At 51.7% G+C, this 18442-nt stretch overlaps 1 protein-coding gene across 3 annotated transcripts in view; it reads left to right on the top strand.

Moving 5' to 3' along the window:
* The window catches only part of NISCH (nischarin), a 320866-nt gene that overhangs the window by 131263 nt on the left and 171161 nt on the right, over nt 1-18442 (top strand). For all 3 annotated transcript variants that reach the window (XM_085624215.1, XM_085624214.1, XM_085624216.1), the window contains exon 10: nt 16832-17017. In XM_085624215.1, coding sequence (XP_085480341.1) covers nt 16832-17017 — 186 coding nt within the window. The remainder of the gene's footprint in view (nt 1-16831; nt 17018-18442) is intronic.

The raw sequence follows: 18442 nt of genomic DNA, 5'->3' as shown, positions 1-18442 counted from the left end.
GGGGAACAATAGATACGAGCATGTAATCTTTTCAATATGTCCATGCCTAAAAGGTTTTCTCCACACTGGGAGGTCAAAAGGAAAGGTGAATCTATTGATACCGCCCCAGGGTAAGGGGAAGCGGTTGAGAGATGGGGCTTACCACCGGAGTTCCAGAAAACCCCACGGACACATTATTTTGGCCAGACAGAGCAGCCCCCGGGACTAGGGCACGTGAAACAGAACTGTTCATGGCCCCTGTGTCAACTAGGAACTTACCTGATGCGTTCAATAATCGTGCATGGACATAAGGTCCAGCTTGATCATTTGGAATCGACACCTGCCCCTCACTCTGTCTTTGGCTGTCCTATGCTTGAGAATAACCTGATCCTTCGCCTGTTATATAACCATCATTGTAATACTGCTTCCCCTGACTGTGATCAAAGCAATTCTGACCAGTCTCACCTGTGGCCAAATGCTCTTGTCTCGTAGATCCCCCTCGCTGTCCACCAAACCGTCCCCTTCCTCGACCTCTCGGAACACTGTTCTGTTCATATAATAACGGACACTGGGCTCGCCAATGCCCCTCCTGCTTGCAGAAGGCACATTGATTTATGCCCAAGTCTGTCCGTCCTGTCGTCTGTGCTGGACCCGCCCCTCTTGGAGCAAAATTCTGCGATCCTCGCTGTTGGAAAACCACACTCCCACTCTGAAAGGGTGGTGGTGGTCTTCCGGACACACTGTGGTAGCTTGGCTCGAGTGTTCAGGAATCAGGCTCCGTGCTAAGCATACGACATACCCAAACAATAACCATGCGTGCATCCGTTCCAAAAACGACTCTACACCGTAAAAATTATGAAAATATCTTTCTTTATCTTCTTTTTCTCTTAGTTGCTGATTGGATAAATAAATAACAATCCCAATATACAAACTTTTTAGATCGTGCAGGTCAAATAAATACTGGCTTAATGATTCAATAAATAGGGGTGATCATAAATACTGAAGGCATAAATAAAGGTGCAATACATACAGGCAATTAAATATTCTGAGGCAATAAATACTGTAAACCAATCAATATTGTGCATCAATAAATACTGTGGACCAATAAATACAGTGAAGCAATAAATAGGTTAAATACAATAAATACAGTGCCCCTAATAAATACTTAAAAGCTGACAGTGACACTCATAGAATCAGATCACTTTTGAATTCCTAAGGGCTGATTTGGCCCAGGCACAGCTTGTGGGGATGTGGAAGGCTTGGGGGTGTCTACTCCCTGGCTTGGACAAGGCTGAGGCCTAAACTGAGGTAGATCAAGGGGGGAATACCAGAGACCTGGCTCTCTCCCTCCACACAACTTCTCTAGATTAGTCCCAGCTCACCCCTGGCACAGTCAGGTTGGTTCCAGCACCTCCCTAGCCCCTTAGAGCAGTCTCCACAGGGCCTTAGGCGCCCTCTACTCCACTTACTGCCCTTTTTCTGATGCTCCGACGCCGCTGGAGTCGTGTCGACGCCGTGAGGCGGTTCCGGTTCGATGTCGGCGGCCTCGGCACAATGTCAGTTCTTGACGACGCCGGTAGGCGGTTCCGGTTTCGATGTCGGCGGCCTCGGCTTCGATCTCGACCTCCGATTCGATGGCGTCGGGCAGTCTTTACTCGATGTCGACTTCGGGCGGCTCCGGTCCGATGGCGACCTCCACTTCGATGACGTCGGTTGGCCTTGACTCGATGTCGACTTCCGGCGGCTCCGGAGTGCGATCCTCACTCCCGACCTCCGGTGCTCCTCTCCTTAGGTTTCCGGCGACTCCGGAGTGCGACCTCCACTCCCGACCTCCGGCACGATTCTCACAGGTTCCGGCGACTCCGGAGTGCGATCCTCACTCCCGACCTCCGGTACACCTCACCTCGGTCTCCGACGACTCCGGAGGGCGGACTTCACTCCTCCGATGACGCCGCTCACTCGACCTCGGGTGACTTCCTCCTCGACCTCTGGTACTCCTCACGACCTCTGACGGCGCCCTCTCTCGACCTCCGGGTACGACGTCTGCTTTTCCAGTCAGCGCCGCTTCTCCACCTCGGGCTCCAGGTCTCAGGCTACTCGACGTCGGACTCCAGGGAAACCAGTTTCCAGGTCAGGATCTTGCTGTTCTCTGTTTCTAAGGCCTGTTCCTGCTGTCCAGGTCCTTAGGATGGTGTTTCTGACTTCTTCCCACACAGGGCTCCAGGCTGGGCTCAGTCAGTAGGGACTAGTATCGAGGGTGGGTTTATGGACCCCACTCCAGGCACAAGTTTCCACCCCTGCTGCTTCACTCCTTCCTCCTTCAAGTTTCTGCTGCTCACTCTTCACCAGTCAGGTGCCAACTGCCAGCTCCAACTGCCAACTCTCTGTCTTAGCTTCCCAACATTCTAAACCGCCTCCAACTGTCACAGGGTTCTGGAATGTTCTGGAAGGTGCTAGCAGGTTCCAGTGGATGCTGGTGATGTCACAGGTGGCCACCATTTTGTGCTTCAGGCCCTCAGACAGAAGTTTCAGGGGTAGCTAAAATGGCTCCCTGAATCTGCAGCCACACGAAAAAGTCTGGTGGTTCCCAAAAAGGAAAAATTCAAACAGGGTTTGAGGCAAAAGTGGGACAAAATAAATAATGATGAGGAGGGACCACCCAAAGGGCTGACAGGTCTAACACGCGTCCCCCCCCAGCTGAAAGTGGGGAGAGCTACCCAACCCCTTGGGAGTTCTCATCACTAAGGCGGAAATACCTTGAGAGACCGTCTGCATTGGCGTGGTCCACTCCAGGCCGATGTTCCACGTGAAAGTCCATTCCCTGTAGGGCAATAGACCACCTCAACAACTTGGGATTCTCCCCCTTCATTTGCATCAGCCAACGAAGGGGTCTGTGGTCGGTCTGAACCAGGAAGTGCGAGCCAAACAGGTATGGCCGCAACTTCTTCAGAGCCCATACCACTGCAAAGGCTTCACGCTCTATTGCACTCCACTTCTGTTCCCTGGGAAGTAGTCTCCGGGATAGGAAGACCACGGGTTGATCCAGACCCTCTTCGTTGAGTTGCGATAACACTGCCCCAATGCCATGTTCTGATGCATCTGTCTGGACAATGAACTCCTTGGAAAAGTCTGGGGCCCTTAAGACCGGGGCCTCGCACATGGCTTTCTTCACTTTCTCAAAGGCTTGCTGACAAGCCTCCGTCCAGACTACCCGTCGAGGTTGTTTCTTGGACGTGAGCTCCGTGAGGGGGGCTACGATGGTACCGTACCCCTTCACGAAGCGGCGGTAGTATCCCGTGAGGCCCAGAAAAGCTCGGACCTCAGTCTGTGTCTTGGGGGGTTCCCAGGCCATGATGGCCTCGATCTTCGCCTGGAGGGGTTGCACCGCTCCCCTACCCACCAAGTGTCCAAGGTACACTACCGACCCCTGCCCGATCTGGCACTTGCTGGCCTTGATCGTCAATCCAGCTTGTCTCAGGGCCTGGAGAACAGCTTGCAGGTGACGCAAGTGATCCTCCCAGCTGTTACTGAAGACGGCTATGTCATCCAGATAAGCAGCAGAGAAACTCTCCATTCCGGTGAGGATCTGGTTTACCAGGCGCTGAAACGTGGCAGGTGCGTTCTTGAGCCCAAAGGGCATCACACAGAACTGGTAGTGGCCATTGGGCGTGGAGAAGGCTGACCTTTCCCTTGCTCCATCAGTCAAAGAGATCTGCCAGTACCCAGAAGTAAGGTCAAAGGTACTCAGATATTGGGCAGCTCCCAGCCGGTCAATCAATTCATCCGCCCTAGGGATCGGATGAGCATCAGTTTTGGTCACTGAATTCAGTCCCCGGTAGTCCACACAGAACCTCAGTTCTGGTTGGGCACCCGGTGGTGCAGCTTTTGGTACTAACACCACCGGACTGGACCAGGGGCTGCTAGAAGGTTCGACCACTCCTAGCTCCAGCATCTTAGTGACTTCACTGTGAATGCTGGCCTTCACCTTGTCTGACATCCGGTAGATCTTGGACTTCACAGGTGGGCTGTCTCCTGTGTCCACGTCATGGACGCACAGGTGAGTCCTACCCGGGACAAGGGAGAACAACGAGGAGTACTGCCCCAGGACCTGGCGACAGTCCTCCTGCTGTTCAGGAGTTAGAGATTGGGAGAGAATCACTCCCTCCACCGACCCATCCTTCTCTTGAGACGCAAACAGATCAGGGAGAGGCTCGCTTTCCACGTCCTCTCCTCCGTCAGTCCCCATCATCAAGATGACTTCGGGCCTCTCGTGGTGGGGTTTGAGGCGGTTGGCATGCAGCACCCGCAGGGGCTGACGAGGGGTCTTCAGGTCCACCAAGTAGGTAGCCTTACCCTTCTTCTCCAACACCTCAAAGGGTCCTGACCAGCGATCCTGGAGGGCACTAAGCTCTCCCGGTTCGATCACCCACACCTTCTGGCCAGGCTCCAACTCCACCGGGTGAGCGTTGTGGTCATACCACGCCTTCATCACTGCTTGGCTGGCTTCCAAGTTGTCAGAAGCTTGCTTCCACAACTTAGCCATTTGGCTCCGGAAGGCCAGCATGTAGCTCACCACGTCCTGGGGAAGCTTTCTGGGAGTTCTTTCCCATCCGTCTCTCACCAGGTTGAGAGGTCCACGTACAGGGTGCCCATACAGAAGCTCGAAGGGGCTGAAGCCCACTCCCTTCTGTGGCACTTCCCTGTAGGAAAAAAGTATACCGGGTAGGAGGACGTCCCATTTCCTCCGCAGGCTTTCAGGCAGATTCTGATCATGCCCTTCAAGGTTTTGTTAAACCTCTCCACCAGACCATTTGTCTGGGGGTGGTAAGGAGTGGTGAACCGGTATGTCACTCCACACTCCTTCCACATGGCCCGCATGTACGCTGACATGAAGTTGGTCCCCCTGTCGGACACAACTTCCTTGGGAAAACCCACTCGGGTAAAGATTCCCATCAGGGCCCTAGCCACAACAGGTGCTGTTATGGTCCTCAGAGGTATTGCCTCTGGGTACCGTGTGGCATGATCCACCAGAACCAGGATAAACCTGTGACCAGCTGTAGTTGGTGGATCTAACGGACCCACAATGTCGATGCCCACCCTTTCAAAGGGGGTGCTAACGACAGGAAGTGGTTCCAGGGGAGCTTTCAGCTTCACCCCTGTTTTCCCACTGGCTTGGCAAGACACACATGTCCGGCAGTAGGTATCGGACGACACTTTCATCTGAGGCCAATAAAAGTGTGGGACAAGACGGGCGAAGGTCTTGTCTTGCCCCAGATGTCCTGCCAATGGTATCTCGTGAGCCAACTCCAGAAGGAAGGCTCGATAACGTTGAGGGACTACCAAGGCTCGTGACGATCCATGTAGGGGTGCCTTGGGTTCACTGTAGAGGAGGCCGTCCTCCCAGTAAACACTGTAGTTCCCTTCAACGTTCCCTGCTGCCTGGGCCTCGGCCTGTCGCCTCAGCCCCTCAAGGGTAGGGCACTCCCTCTGGCCCTGGCAGAATTCCTCCCTGGACGGGCCTCCCTCCACGTGCCACTCTGCCGGGATGGGTAGGTCCTCCAGGTTGGTAACGTCCCCCACCGCAGACTCCTGGTCCACCACCTCCGGTGGCCTATCCGTCCTACGGGGTGGGGAACGCCGAGGCAGGCTCCTCCTGTCCTCGGTTCTTCCCTTGACTGGCAGCTGGGTGGGCCTTTGTTCCAGGCTCCAGCCGAAACTAACTCCCTCTTCGGGTAGTCGCGGACCTTGTGCTAACACAGGTCCAGTCAGGTGTACCCAGCATCTCGGTGTGAGTCCGGTATTCCACCTCCTTCCAAGCGTTGTGCTCCATGTCATTCCCCAGCAGACAATCGACTGGCACGGCAGGGCTTACGGCAACTCGAAGTGAACCTGCAACCCCCCCCCCATTCAAAGGGAACCTCGGCCACTGGATAGTGGCCTGTTCTGCCGTCAGCCATCGCGGCTGGGTGGAGTACATCGGGAATTACCTGCTCTGGAGACACCAGTTGGCTACGCACCATAGTCATACTGGCTCCTGTGTCTCTCAGAGCCTCCCCTCTTTGGCCGTTGATGGTGACCCACTGCCCATACTTTGCGGTATTTGCGGGCACCTGGATCTTAGGAACCATCTCCCGTTCTCCCAGGGACACTAAAGTGACACCCGCCCACTCCCTTCCCTTAGTTAAGGGCATCTCCTCCCCGAGCACTACACTAGCTACTCCGGGGGTCTTTCCTCCAATGGGAGGGGGTGGTCGTTTCAGGCACTTCGGATCTCCTTTATAGTGTCCAACGCCACCGCACTCGTAGCAATGGACAACCCTTGGCTGCTGACTCTGGCCAGGATTAGGGTTTCTGGGTGGGTTAGCCCTAGGGGTGAATCCTGTTCCCTTCCCTTGGAAGTTATTTTGGGGGCCTTTGGAGAACTCCTTTTTCTTTTCCCCTCCCTCTTTCTTCTGGGGGGCGCCCTGTCCGGCCTTTTGAGTATCCCCTCCAGTCCCCCTTGTGGACACCCGGGTACTAGCCCAAATGTCCGCCTCCTCAGCAAGCTTCCGGGGACTGGTCAGCTTGCTATCCACCAGGTGCTGCCGCAGTTCAGGGAAACATTTCTCGAGCAGGTGTTCCTTCAGTACTAGGTCAAACAGCCCCTCGTAGTTCCTTACTTCACTGCCCTGAATCCAACCCTCCAGTGCCTTCTTTGCATAGTCCAGGAAGTCCACCCAATTCTGTGTGCCCAGTTTATGACTACCCCTGAACTTCTGTCTGTACTTTTCAGGTGTTAGTCCAAACTTTCTGATGAGCGCCAGTTTCATGGTGGGGTAGTGGGTCTGCTCATCCTCCTCGAGGGCCAATAAAGCATCCCTACCAGCTGGAGGCATGTACTTGTACAATCCCCCTCCCCAGTACTTCTCTGGAACCCCATGGGCCCTCAACGAGACCTCATAGGCCGCTAGCCACTTGGCGATATCGTCACCCGCCCCATAGCTAGCTACTATGTCCTTTGGCAGGTATGGTTTAGGTTCCCTGGTGATCTCTTGGGTTTGGCTGCCACCATTAGGAACAGGTTGTGCCCCGATTCTCAGGATCTGAAGATCTATTTCTTTCAGTCGTAATTCATGGGCCATCCTCTGCTCCTCCTTCTCCTTCTCCAGCCTTGCTAAGTCCCATGTGAGCTGTCTTTTCTCCCTCCGGTCTGTTAACTCCACTTCAGACAAGCCACCGCTAGAGGCACTGCTGCCCTTCCTAGAAATGGTTCTGGGCCCCGCTGACAGGTTCCCCACCTCAGGTTGGTACATCTCAGCCCCCTCGGGGTTAGGCTCTCCATCCCTGTCTTCCTCCTCAGCCTTGCTTTCTCGGCGTGCCTCCCCCCAAGCCCTTAAGCTGGTTTGGAGTGCACCCTTCTTTGCTCCTGGGGGACAGTACACCCCCTCCTGCTGGCAAAACTCCCTGAGTTGGGCCACAGTGTACGTTTCTAGATTTTCTAGTACAAATTCCATCTCGCCCACTCAGGTTAGAGGACAGGTCTTGTGCAGTAACTATGCAGGGGGGTACCTTTAATAATACCTCCTCCCACCACCAGAGTAAATTTGGAAAAAACAAAAACCCACAATTAGGAAGGCCGCTTTGAGAAAACTCCCGGTGTAGGCCTATGGACTACCCACAGTTATTGTTGAGTATACGTAGGCACAGCTCTATCCCACCACTGAACACCAATTTATGTTGGAAAACCACACTCCCACTCTGAAAGGGTGGTGGTGGTCTTCCGGACACACTGTGGTAGCTTGGCTCGAGTGGTCAGGAATCAGGCTCCGTGCTAAGCATACGACATACCCAAACAATAACCATGCGTGCATCCGTTCCAAAAACGACTCTACACCGTAAAAATTATGAAAATATCTTTCTTTATCTTCTTTTTCTCTTAGTTGCTGATTGGATAAATAAATAGCAATCACAATATACAAACTTTTTAGATAGTGCAGGTCAAATAAATACTGGCTTAATGATTCAATAAATAGGGGTGATCATAAATACTGAAGGCATAAATAAAGGTGCAATACATACAGGCAATTAAATATTCTGAGGCAATAAATACTGTAAACCAATCAATATTGTGCATCAATAAATACTGTGGACCAATAAATACAGTGAAGCAATAAATAGGTTAAATATAATAAATACAGTGCCCCTAATAAATACTTAAAAGCTGACAGTGACACTCATAGAATCAGATCACTTTTGAATTCCTAAGGGCTGATTTGGCCCAGGCACAGCTTGTGGGGATGTGGAAGGCTTGGGGGTGTCTACTCCCTGGCTTGGACAAGGCTGAGGCCTAAACTGAGGTAGATCAAGGGGGGAATACCAGAGACCTGGCTCTCTCCCTCCACACAACTTCTCTAGATTAGTCCCAGCTCACCCCTGGCACAGTCAGGTTGGTTCCAGCACCTCCCTAGCCCCTTAGAGCAGTCTCTCAGGTCTCCACAGGGCCTTAGGCGCCCTCTACTCCACTTACTGCCCTTTTTCTGATGCTCCGACGCCGCTGGAGTCGTGTCGACGCCGTGAGGCGGTTCCGGTTCGATGTCGGCGCCCTCGGCACAATGTCAGTTCTTGACGACGCCGGTAGGCGGTTCCGGTTTCGATGTCGGCGGCCTCGGCTTCGATCTCGACCTCCGATTCGATGGCGTCGGGCAGTCTTTACTCGATGTCGACTTCGGGCGGCTCCGGTCCGATGGCGACCTCCACTTCGATGACGTCGGCCGGCCTTGACTCGATGTCGACTTCCGGCGGCTCCGGAGTGCGATCCTCACTCCCGACCTCCGGTGCTCCTCTCCTTAGGTTTCCGGCGACTCCGGAGTGCGACCTCCACTCCCAACCTCCGGCACGATTCTCACAGGTTCCGGCGACTCCGGAGTGCGATCCTCACTCCCGACCTCCGGTACACCTCACCTCGGTCTCCGACGACTCCGGAGGGCGGACTTCACTCCTCCGATGACGCCGCTCACTTGACCTCGGGTGACTTCCTCCTCGACCTCTGGTACTCCTCACGACCTCTGACGGCGCCCTCTCTCGACCTCTGGCGGCTCCGGGTACGACGTCTGCTTTTCCAGTCAGCGCCGCTTCTCCACCTCGGGCTCCAGGTCTCAGGCTACTCGACGTCGGACTCCAGGGAAACCAGTTTCCAGGTCAGGATCTTGCTGTTCTCTGTTTCTAAGGCCTGTTCCTGCTGTCCAGGTCCTTAGGATGGTGTTTCTGACTTCTTCCCACACAGGGCTCCAGGCTGGGCTCAGTCAGTAGGGACTAGTATCGAGGGTGGGTTTATGGACCCCACTCCAGGCACAAGTTTCCACCCCTGCTGCTTCACTCCTTCCTCCTTCAAGTTTCTGCTGCTCACTCTTCACCAGTCAGGTGCCAACTGCCAGCTCCAACTGCCAACTCTCTGTCTTAGCTTCCCAACATTCTAAACCGCCTCCAACTGTCACAGGGTTCTGGAATGTTCTGGAAGGTGCTAGCAGGTTCCAGTGGATGCTGGTGATGTCACAGGTGGCCACCATTTTGTGCTTCAGGCCCTCAGACAGAAGTTTCAGGGGTAGCTAAAATGGCTCCCTGAATCTGCAGCCACACGAAAAAGTCTGGTGGTTCCCAAAAAGGAAAAATTCAAACAGGGTTTGAGGCAAAAGTGGGACAAAATAAATAATGATGAGGAGGGACCACCCAAAGGGCTGACAGGTCTAACACTCGCCCTCTCCCCCGTCCTCTCTCTACTTGCTGTAACAATACTCGAGTCTTCAAGTCCTTCGACTTTTTCTCTGTCCTATCCTTGCTTTCATTCTCACGATGTTCATAATATTGAGCCATACTCAATATCGTCGAAGGGGTAGTAGTTGTCCAGGTGCTTTCAGCAGCCTGCAATCGAGCCGATACCTCCGGCAGCAGATTGGTCACGAATCGATTCACGAACAAACGTACCCCTCCTTCAGTGGCCAGGTCCTGTCCACTGAAGTCAATGAAAACTCCCTCAAATCTCGTAAAGAAATCTGATACACTCTCATCCTTCTTCTGCTTGCAGGCCGGGGAGGGATCAGTGAATGCATATAAATTATTATCCTATCAGGAAGGGCCAATATTTCCGCCCGGGGCTTATTCCCCGGTTTACGATCTCTATCCCATTCCTGTAGCTGTTCCCAAGTTCCCCCAAATTCGGTTGCATGGTCCTGATCGTGTACCTGGCGCCAAATGTCCACCGGTACTAATAAAGCAAAGAATAGTTCAATGTCCGCCAACGTCATTACTGCGGAGGAAGCCGCTTCAGTAAGCTCTTTGTAATAGGCGGTAGGATTCTTCCTGGGATCTGGTAACTGACTTTTGAGTGACAACACCTCACTTCGTTTCCAGGGGGTATACACCCATTGTTCCTGGAAACGCGCCTCCACTCTGGGACGAGTAACTACCCCGAGGGCGTCTACCACTTCCGTAACTTCTGGATGGTAGATGGGGTGTACTTCCCGCATAGGGTACTGGGATAGCCCCGTAGGATTAGTCGACTGCAGACTGGTTCTATATGCCACCAAGGTCTGCACATTCCCATACACTTCTTCTGGGGTAAGGTGAGACCTATGGGTTTGTGTGACGATATCGTATAATATGGCCGGGGCCCTTCCCTCAGTGTGTACCTGCTCCCATAATGATATAAGGCGGTTCGCCATATGTTCTAATGCATGCTGTTGCATTACCGGCTCGTAATCTCTCATGGTGCTCCAAATATCTGATAATGAATAAATGGGTTGCCGCATCCATTGGGATGCCTGTACAGCAATAGTTTCTTTTTCTTCTGTTCCCAAAGCCAAACGAGTAAACAACCTTTTACCCTCAGCTAAGGGGACCGGACGTGTCGGAGTGGTAACAGCTGCTACTGGCGTAGTACTCGCGGAGGAGCAGGGCAGGACAGAAGGGGAAGTCATTGACCCGGATGGCAGCTGTGTTGTCCCAGCTGCTGCGGCTGTTAACAGTGATGGTAACATAGTCATCACTACTGACACGGATGTGGACAGTCGGGAGAGTTCTGTCAAAGGAGAGGAACTGGGGGGAGCTGGAGGGGCTGAGTCCCCCGAGGTTCCTAAGGACGCGGCCGTGGCCGGAGCCGAGACTCCTGCCACCTCCGGATACAGCCGTTGGGGCACATAAGGAGGCGGTGGCCGTATATCCAATAAGTCCTCTAGCTCATCTTCAGCATTGGGTCGAGTCACATAGCTCTTATCTACCTTCAATCGGAATTCACGGTTCATACAGTCTATTCCCTTCTCTGCTCGAGACCTATCATAAGCTATGGCCTTCTGAGTCACATTCTGTCCCGCCTTAGCCCTGGACTGCTTTTCCTCTCTTATGCGCCGCTGTTTGGATTCCTTCAGCTATGAACCCAGGGCATCAAACATAGCCTGACGGCTACGCCTGGAGAACAGCTGTTCCTGTAAGAAAGCAATTTTCTTTTCATCAAACGAACCGGTCTTTGGCCATTGCAATTCTTCATTACCTTTAGTATATTTATGCCACAGAGTACAAAACAATAAAGGAGTAATTCCATGCTTCACATACATATAGTGGCTAGGACTGCCTTCCGGCGGGGCAGGCTGACTCTCAGCCAACCGAGAGTCACCTGTCCGACAACAGCAGCTAAAACAATTCAATTTACTAAAACAAGACATGATGATTAATTCAGACAAACACACATGACATAAACCACAAACAAAAACAACGAACCTTACCACCTCAATCAGTGGGCCAAGCCCATACTAATTCATAGGATTTCCAACAATAGACATCCCCGACTGCACCACGGCTCCTCTCACTGCCTTCCTGGTTCACCACCGAGGCTGTCCCGAGGAGGTCTATGCCTCACCGCGGATATGCCTCGTGGCTACCCAGCTCTGGTCGTGAGTTTCCCAGGTGCAATCGGGCTATATTCCGCGTGCGGTTTATCAAATCAGAAGAAAGGGCCCATCAAATCGTGCCAAATGTACATGTACCTCAAATCAATGCCCAGCCATACAAATCCGGGCTTCAAACCAACAGTGGCACCGCTCTCCAGCGCCTGCCTCAAAATCAATGCACCGCCCTAGAGCCTGTGCTTCAAATTCAACTACACGCTCCACCCCGCGTGCTTCAAAATCAAATGTGCACTGTTTATAATCCGTGCTTCAAATCAAAATTCTACTCACCGGGTGCACCCTGGTACGAATGTCCGTTCTTCGCTGCCAACTCCTCTTGACCAACACGGTCCGTTTCCTGGGTTAAGCCCGTAGGACCCCGGTGAAGGGTGACTAGCAGCAGAGGGCATCCCAATCGGGCGCGCAGAGCGAAATTCTCGAGCTCCCCTTCCGCTCACCGGCCAAGACGCCCTCGAACCTACCACCCGATTACGGGGGAGGTCAGACCCTATCACGGGGTCCCTTCGTGGTCGCCAACTGAAGTAATCAAAATAGTGTCCCAAGGGCCACACTTACCGCTGGCCCGCAATGTAAGTCAAATAATGGGCAGTTGGCAACGTAGAAGGTTCAAGCGTTTATCGGCCACGAACAACACTACATAGAGGAGCCTCATCGATCCTCACCCATGAGGTGCGCCGAGGAAGACTGCTGGCTCCTTGACAAAATCACACTTTTATACATTATCAGCGCAACATACAAAGCCTTACAAGTGGAAAATTACCAGCCAGTCCAGTCGCTCCGAATGAGCTCATAGCCTATATCTAGTTACAGCGATACAAAAAGGGTTACTATCTTTAAGGAGAGAAGGTTGACGGGGTGACTCCCTTCTCGTCCCAGGTTCTACAGGAATTTGCTTGATACTCCCTTTAGCAAAATGACCTTGCTTCTTGGTCGTAAATACAATTTGGTCTGTCTTCTAAACTGGTGTGTGCTAAAGAAAGAAAGGGTGGGCTCAGGGAGCCACATGATCATAGTTCCTACAGAGAGGGAGAGTCAGAATCCAAGATGGCCGCGGTCCTGCTTTTCGGCCCCTTCCGTCGCATCAGACTAAGTTGCCGAAAAGGGGCTTATTACGGGAGTGAATTGAATAGGCTAACCTTAGATACACTATGCTAATCATATATATTAATTTGATCCCTTCAGTAGAATTGCCGATATGCCTAAGAATGAAATTTTTTTATAAAATGAAAATGCGGCAGCAATTTCCTTGTTCTGGACTTCGAACACCACTGTCCAGATGACCCACAGGGATTAGCTTTGTGCCTGCAGTAAACCGAGCAGGTAAAGGGCGTAGAACAAAAATCTGGCCGTGTGGCGGGAGCAGGGCGCAGCTTCCCGTTCCCAGTCAATTAACCACTTGGGGAGCAGCTGTGCAGACACCCCTGGTGGAGCTGGGGCGCTGATGCGAAGACTGGCACCAAGGGCGCACACTCCAGCATGCCTTGCCCTTCGGGTATAATGTGCCCCCACAGAAGCGCTACAGCCGCCCCTTAAAGTGCACTTTGTCTCGGAGAGGAAGCCCTAAACTAAATCGGGCCCATTGAGAACCCAAAGGCTTTTTAAAAAGCAAAAGTCATGCGCCTCGAAGGAGCCCTGTCCTCTGTGCATGTAGCGCTTACGAAGAACCATTCATTTGAGCCTAAACTTGGGAACCAAGAGAGGTACGTTGCAAACGTGTATTAAGTTCTAAAGTACATGATATAGACAGCAGATAGCCTTTCTGTATGTCAACTTCCTGGAGTAAAAAGGGTGCAGCCTGCCACACGTTAAACTATGACAAAATCATTGAGTGATCGGATTCAATATAATCTACCTAAGAGGCAGGAGATTATCATCCTTACAGATCAATGCACATCTGGGGAGTTCGGAAACATGTGTAATGGCGGTGAGGGGGGAGGGGCCGGGGTTCGGAGTATAAGGCACCCAACGCATATTATTGGCACCTGAGATTTACCAGCACTTGGAAAGTGGTTCACACGAGGGTTCTGGAGACCCGAATCAGCCTGCTGCCAGAAATCTGACACCACTGCCCTGGTTCCTTCTGTTGGTCATGGGTGGGTGGCGAACTTGAACCAGTAATGTTCCCTCTGCCGAGAAGGCTTGGAAACCTCTCACCGCCCCTCCCCTTATGTAGCATGCGCCATGCAAAAACAGTAAGTTGTTTATGTTGTGAAGCAGACTGATGTGCAGACAACTTCCTTCCCACCTCCACCTGGAAGGCTTAAGTTTCCCCAGCGTGATCGAAACAACACAAGAAAAAGTAAAGACCGCGCCTCCCTGCAAATAAAGAGGAGCATCGCTGCTGCCACCGCTGTCCTGTGCTGGCCATGGCACGGGTAGCTGCTGCGAGTATTCACAGCAGAGCAGAGGGATGAGGCCGGCGTGTGAGGGGAGATGGGCCAAGCTTTTGCTGAAGACAGCAGCACGCCCGAGGTCAGCCGGTGTGCACTGGCAAAGCTGCCCTGTTCTCCACACACGCCTCCAATGCCTGCTGTTTGCTGCCCAAGCAGCCGTAAGAAATAAGGCGTAAAAAATTCTATGCAAAATAAAAAAGCACCACACAAACAATATATCGGAAAGCACTGCAGCTCCTTGAAGCCAGCACTGCCTGCCTACAGAACACAAGGCGCTCGCTGCAGCTCCTTGAAGCAACACGCAAGGTGCTGCGCCTGTAGCCGCTGAGGGCATGTCAGGCGTTTACCTGCTTGCTCCCTCATCACTTATCAAGCACTGCACTCGGCCATATGTTTTAATTAACGTGACCGCGCCGCTTCTCGCTCCCGCAAGGTGGATGCTGCCACAAGCATGAGTGTAGTGCTTGAAAAAAGTGAAGACTGATGGCTAAAGGCCCTCCTAGTGCAGCGCATATGCGCTGCCTAGGCGAGACCTAAAAATGAAAATGCAAACTGTAATTTTTTTCATTTTAAATGCATCCCATTATCCTTCAAGGAAAACGGCTGCGTAAAAGAAAAAAAAAATGTTTAATTAAACAGCAATCACACACATGGCAGTCTGATGACCCCCGCAGGCCACCACCCTGTGATGGCTGTGATTTCTAACGCGTGGGAAACTGCGACCGACCTGATTAATCTGTATGAGATGGGTCTATTTACGACACACTAGGAATCGCTAATGAAACCCAAAAGAGTTTCATACATGGGGAATACCGATTTCCTAATTGCGGACGGAATGTTAGTACATCAGGCCCGAAGTGCTGTTCTCTGTAGTTATGCATTTATTGTGGGTAGTTTATACCACACAAGTCTAGTTTCCAGGCGCAATCCCGCAAGATAAACACGGACAGGAAAACCGATCCGAACGATGGATCAAGAGGGTCTTCAAACTGCAACGAAACACACACATACACCATGAAAGGCCAGATAGCTGCAGAAAAAACATGCTGTTTCCAAGGAATGAAACTGTTTTGGCTATGGAGAAGGAAATCTGGATTTTGGCCAATGTGTGGGTGGTTCCAGTTATCTAGTTTTGCTTATCCGTACATCCGTTTTTCCAATTTTCCAGCCAAAGAACTACACGCGGATTTACAGACTCCACAATTCTTCAGACACCTTTTTATTCAGCTGCCTTTTATCGCCTGCTGGGCCGCAGTTTTCAAACCAATCCATCTGTTTTGTTAAGTCTGGATTGGTTAACGTAGTGTTACAGGTAAGTAACTTCTTTTTACAACTGTAGCATTTTTTGGGGAATGTCTACAGTTTGATGTTGGGGGAGGGTCCTTCAGTATGGATTGGTCGTGAGAACCATTGGGTACTTTCTAAATCTGTCTGGGGTTGTTCTAGAGATGAAATCAACCATAAGCACACCCTGCTCTCCTCGCCCGGAAGCTCTCCTACAAAGGGGGACACCTGAGCAGAGCCGGCTGCTCTTGCAGTCCTCACAGCAGTGTCGACTTAACGTTTCTCTTGCCAGGCTGGGGGTTGTCCAGGTTACATTATGAAATGCTTCCTCGTCTGGGAATGCTAAGGATGTTGCTGTTACTGATTCTTTGCATTATGAGGCAAATTCAAAGTTATCAGATCAAAATAAGTCCCTTTGATTTCCGTTTGGCGCGGTAGAACAGCGCAAACAGTTGCTTAGTTTCATAAATCTGCTTTCCTTCTCGACACTCTTCAACTCACATAATGCAGCCAGGGCTGCGCTAGTCCACAGCCACAAATCACCTTCCCCACCGGAAGGTACGTGAAGTCACTGAAGAGCTCTGCCACGTGTGCCCTCGGCCAGCGGAGGACTTTATTTGCTCCACCCTGCAGGTCCCAACCAGCTCCATACTGTAACCACCTCTTGACCTCTCAAAATCTGATGTAGGGTGATCCGGACGATCTCTCCACCATTTCTCCCTTTATGATCCTGGCCAGGCAAATATTAAACACAATGTCTAAGAATGAACAGAGCGGGCAGTAAGCTGCTCAGTGGAGTATGAACACTAGAAGTACCATAAAGAGACCTGCAAAGCTGTTCACAGCTGGCAGCGTAGTGTAAACCATAAACTGTGTGCCTCTTACACTTCACGAGTCACACCGCTACGTGGTGCGTCCCATAACATGACAGCCGCACCTCAGTGGTCATCACGCACGACATGGAAACACTTCCCACATAGGAGCAAAACAAAGGCAACAAAATTACATTCACACACGTTACACAGAGTAGCATGCGACCCATGTAGGAAGCACTTCAGTGCCGCACATAGGGGTTACAAGTGATCTATAAATGTTGCAACTCCACTCGATACACTGCGAGTGCCAGACAGCTTGTTAAGGGTGTAATGAAGTAGAAAAGGGTTGTGCATCATATTCATGTTTCAGATAACAGTATTATTGTTCTAACCTCTCTTCCCCCCTCTCACCCGTTTTCTGTAGCACTTGTACAATCTCATTCATCTCGACTTGTCGTACAATAAGCTGGAGACCCTGGAAGGCGCTCACGCACGGCTTGGCAACATCAAGACTCTGAATTTAGCTGGGAATCTGCTGGAAAACCTCAGTGGCCTCAACAAACTGTACTCGTTGGTCAACTTGGACCTCAGCAATAACAAGATAGAGCAGGTACGGCCTCTCCTTCCATCCGTGTATACTTAGTCGAGTGTGCCCAGTGGTTGATACAGTCCTCGTACATCTAGTACACAGTAAGCAGCAATGCCCACTCCTGCTTCCCCATCCTTACCCTTAAGTAAAGCTTCCCCGTGGTAAAGTGAGAAGGAAGACTGGGGCCTTTGGCTGCGTTTCTTTCCACTCACTGCTGGCCTTCTGATTGGCATCTAAAGTTACACTGGCCACATGACCCAGAAACTTGGCCGGCATGAGAAGACTAATGAAAAGAAATGTATGCTCAGTCAACCCCACCGTCCCCATCCTGCTGAACCATTGCCTCCACCCAAATCACCCCATCCTGATGTGACCCGCAAAGCAAATTTGACCAGGAAAATATTGGTCTCATCCGTGCTTCTCATCAGCACCTTGTGGGCAATTGAATGGGCTGGACTATTGCCTGACGGAGATCCTGTTCACCTGTTGCCCCCAGATGCTAATGCAATGGACTGATGTAGAGCTGATAAGACATCGGTGGCTCCTTTGATCTAACAGGAGCTAAGGAGCAGAACCCAAGCATGGCGTGCCTCGCACGATTCCTCCTCTAAAAACCTATTCCCATCTCTCCATGCCATCTTCAACATCTGCAAACAACACAACCCTTCACTGCACACAAGCACAGCCGACCCAGCCAACGTCTTCACCCATTGCACCGCAGACACACTAAATAGACGCCGCACTTCACGCTGCTCACTGCCTTTTCACACACAGACCTCTTACTCCACAACCACCACCCACATCCTTGTTGCTCTAGTCCTTCAAGACTCCAGTATTCAGAACATCCAGTAGCGGAAGAGGAGGTTATCTCTATGTCCCACCTTCAGCTCGGCAAGCGTATTCTCAGCAGCGGAAACCGCCAAGTGATTAATACACCATGACCGTGAAGGATCCGTCCTCGATTTACCGGTCACTGCAGACATCAGCCAGCTTATCCACTGCTAACACTCACCAGGAGAAATCCCTGGGCATTTTTATTCCTGGAGAGCCCGCCTAACCTGCCACACTCTGCAACATCTCGACTGGACTGACCACACAGCCAACTGGGTCCGCTCCTGACCTTCCGGCAAAGGAGCAGTAAATCAATTGTACAATAGGCCCATCTTTCTAGAAGATTCCACCAGTACATTCGACAAGCCTCTCCTCTTTCTTCCACCCTCGTGCACCAGCCACACTGACATCAAGACCCCGCTATTTAAGATCAGGCGTGGTGGTCACAACACAGTGGACTTCCAAGGCACACACGCAACTCTGCACAAACCTCCAGCCCTCCAAAGTATGGTATGACCAGAGCTGAAGGACAGCATGCAGACCATTAGACCACATGGGTAAGTGGTTGCAGTCAGTGACCAGAATACCTGATGCACCCGCAGCATTTATGTGCAG

Source organism: Triturus cristatus, chromosome 9 (assembly GCF_964204655.1).
Source record: "Triturus cristatus chromosome 9, aTriCri1.1, whole genome shotgun sequence".
Taxonomy (NCBI): domain Eukaryota; kingdom Metazoa; phylum Chordata; class Amphibia; order Caudata; family Salamandridae; genus Triturus; species Triturus cristatus.
This window is presented reverse-complemented; position numbering and strand designations above follow the sequence as displayed.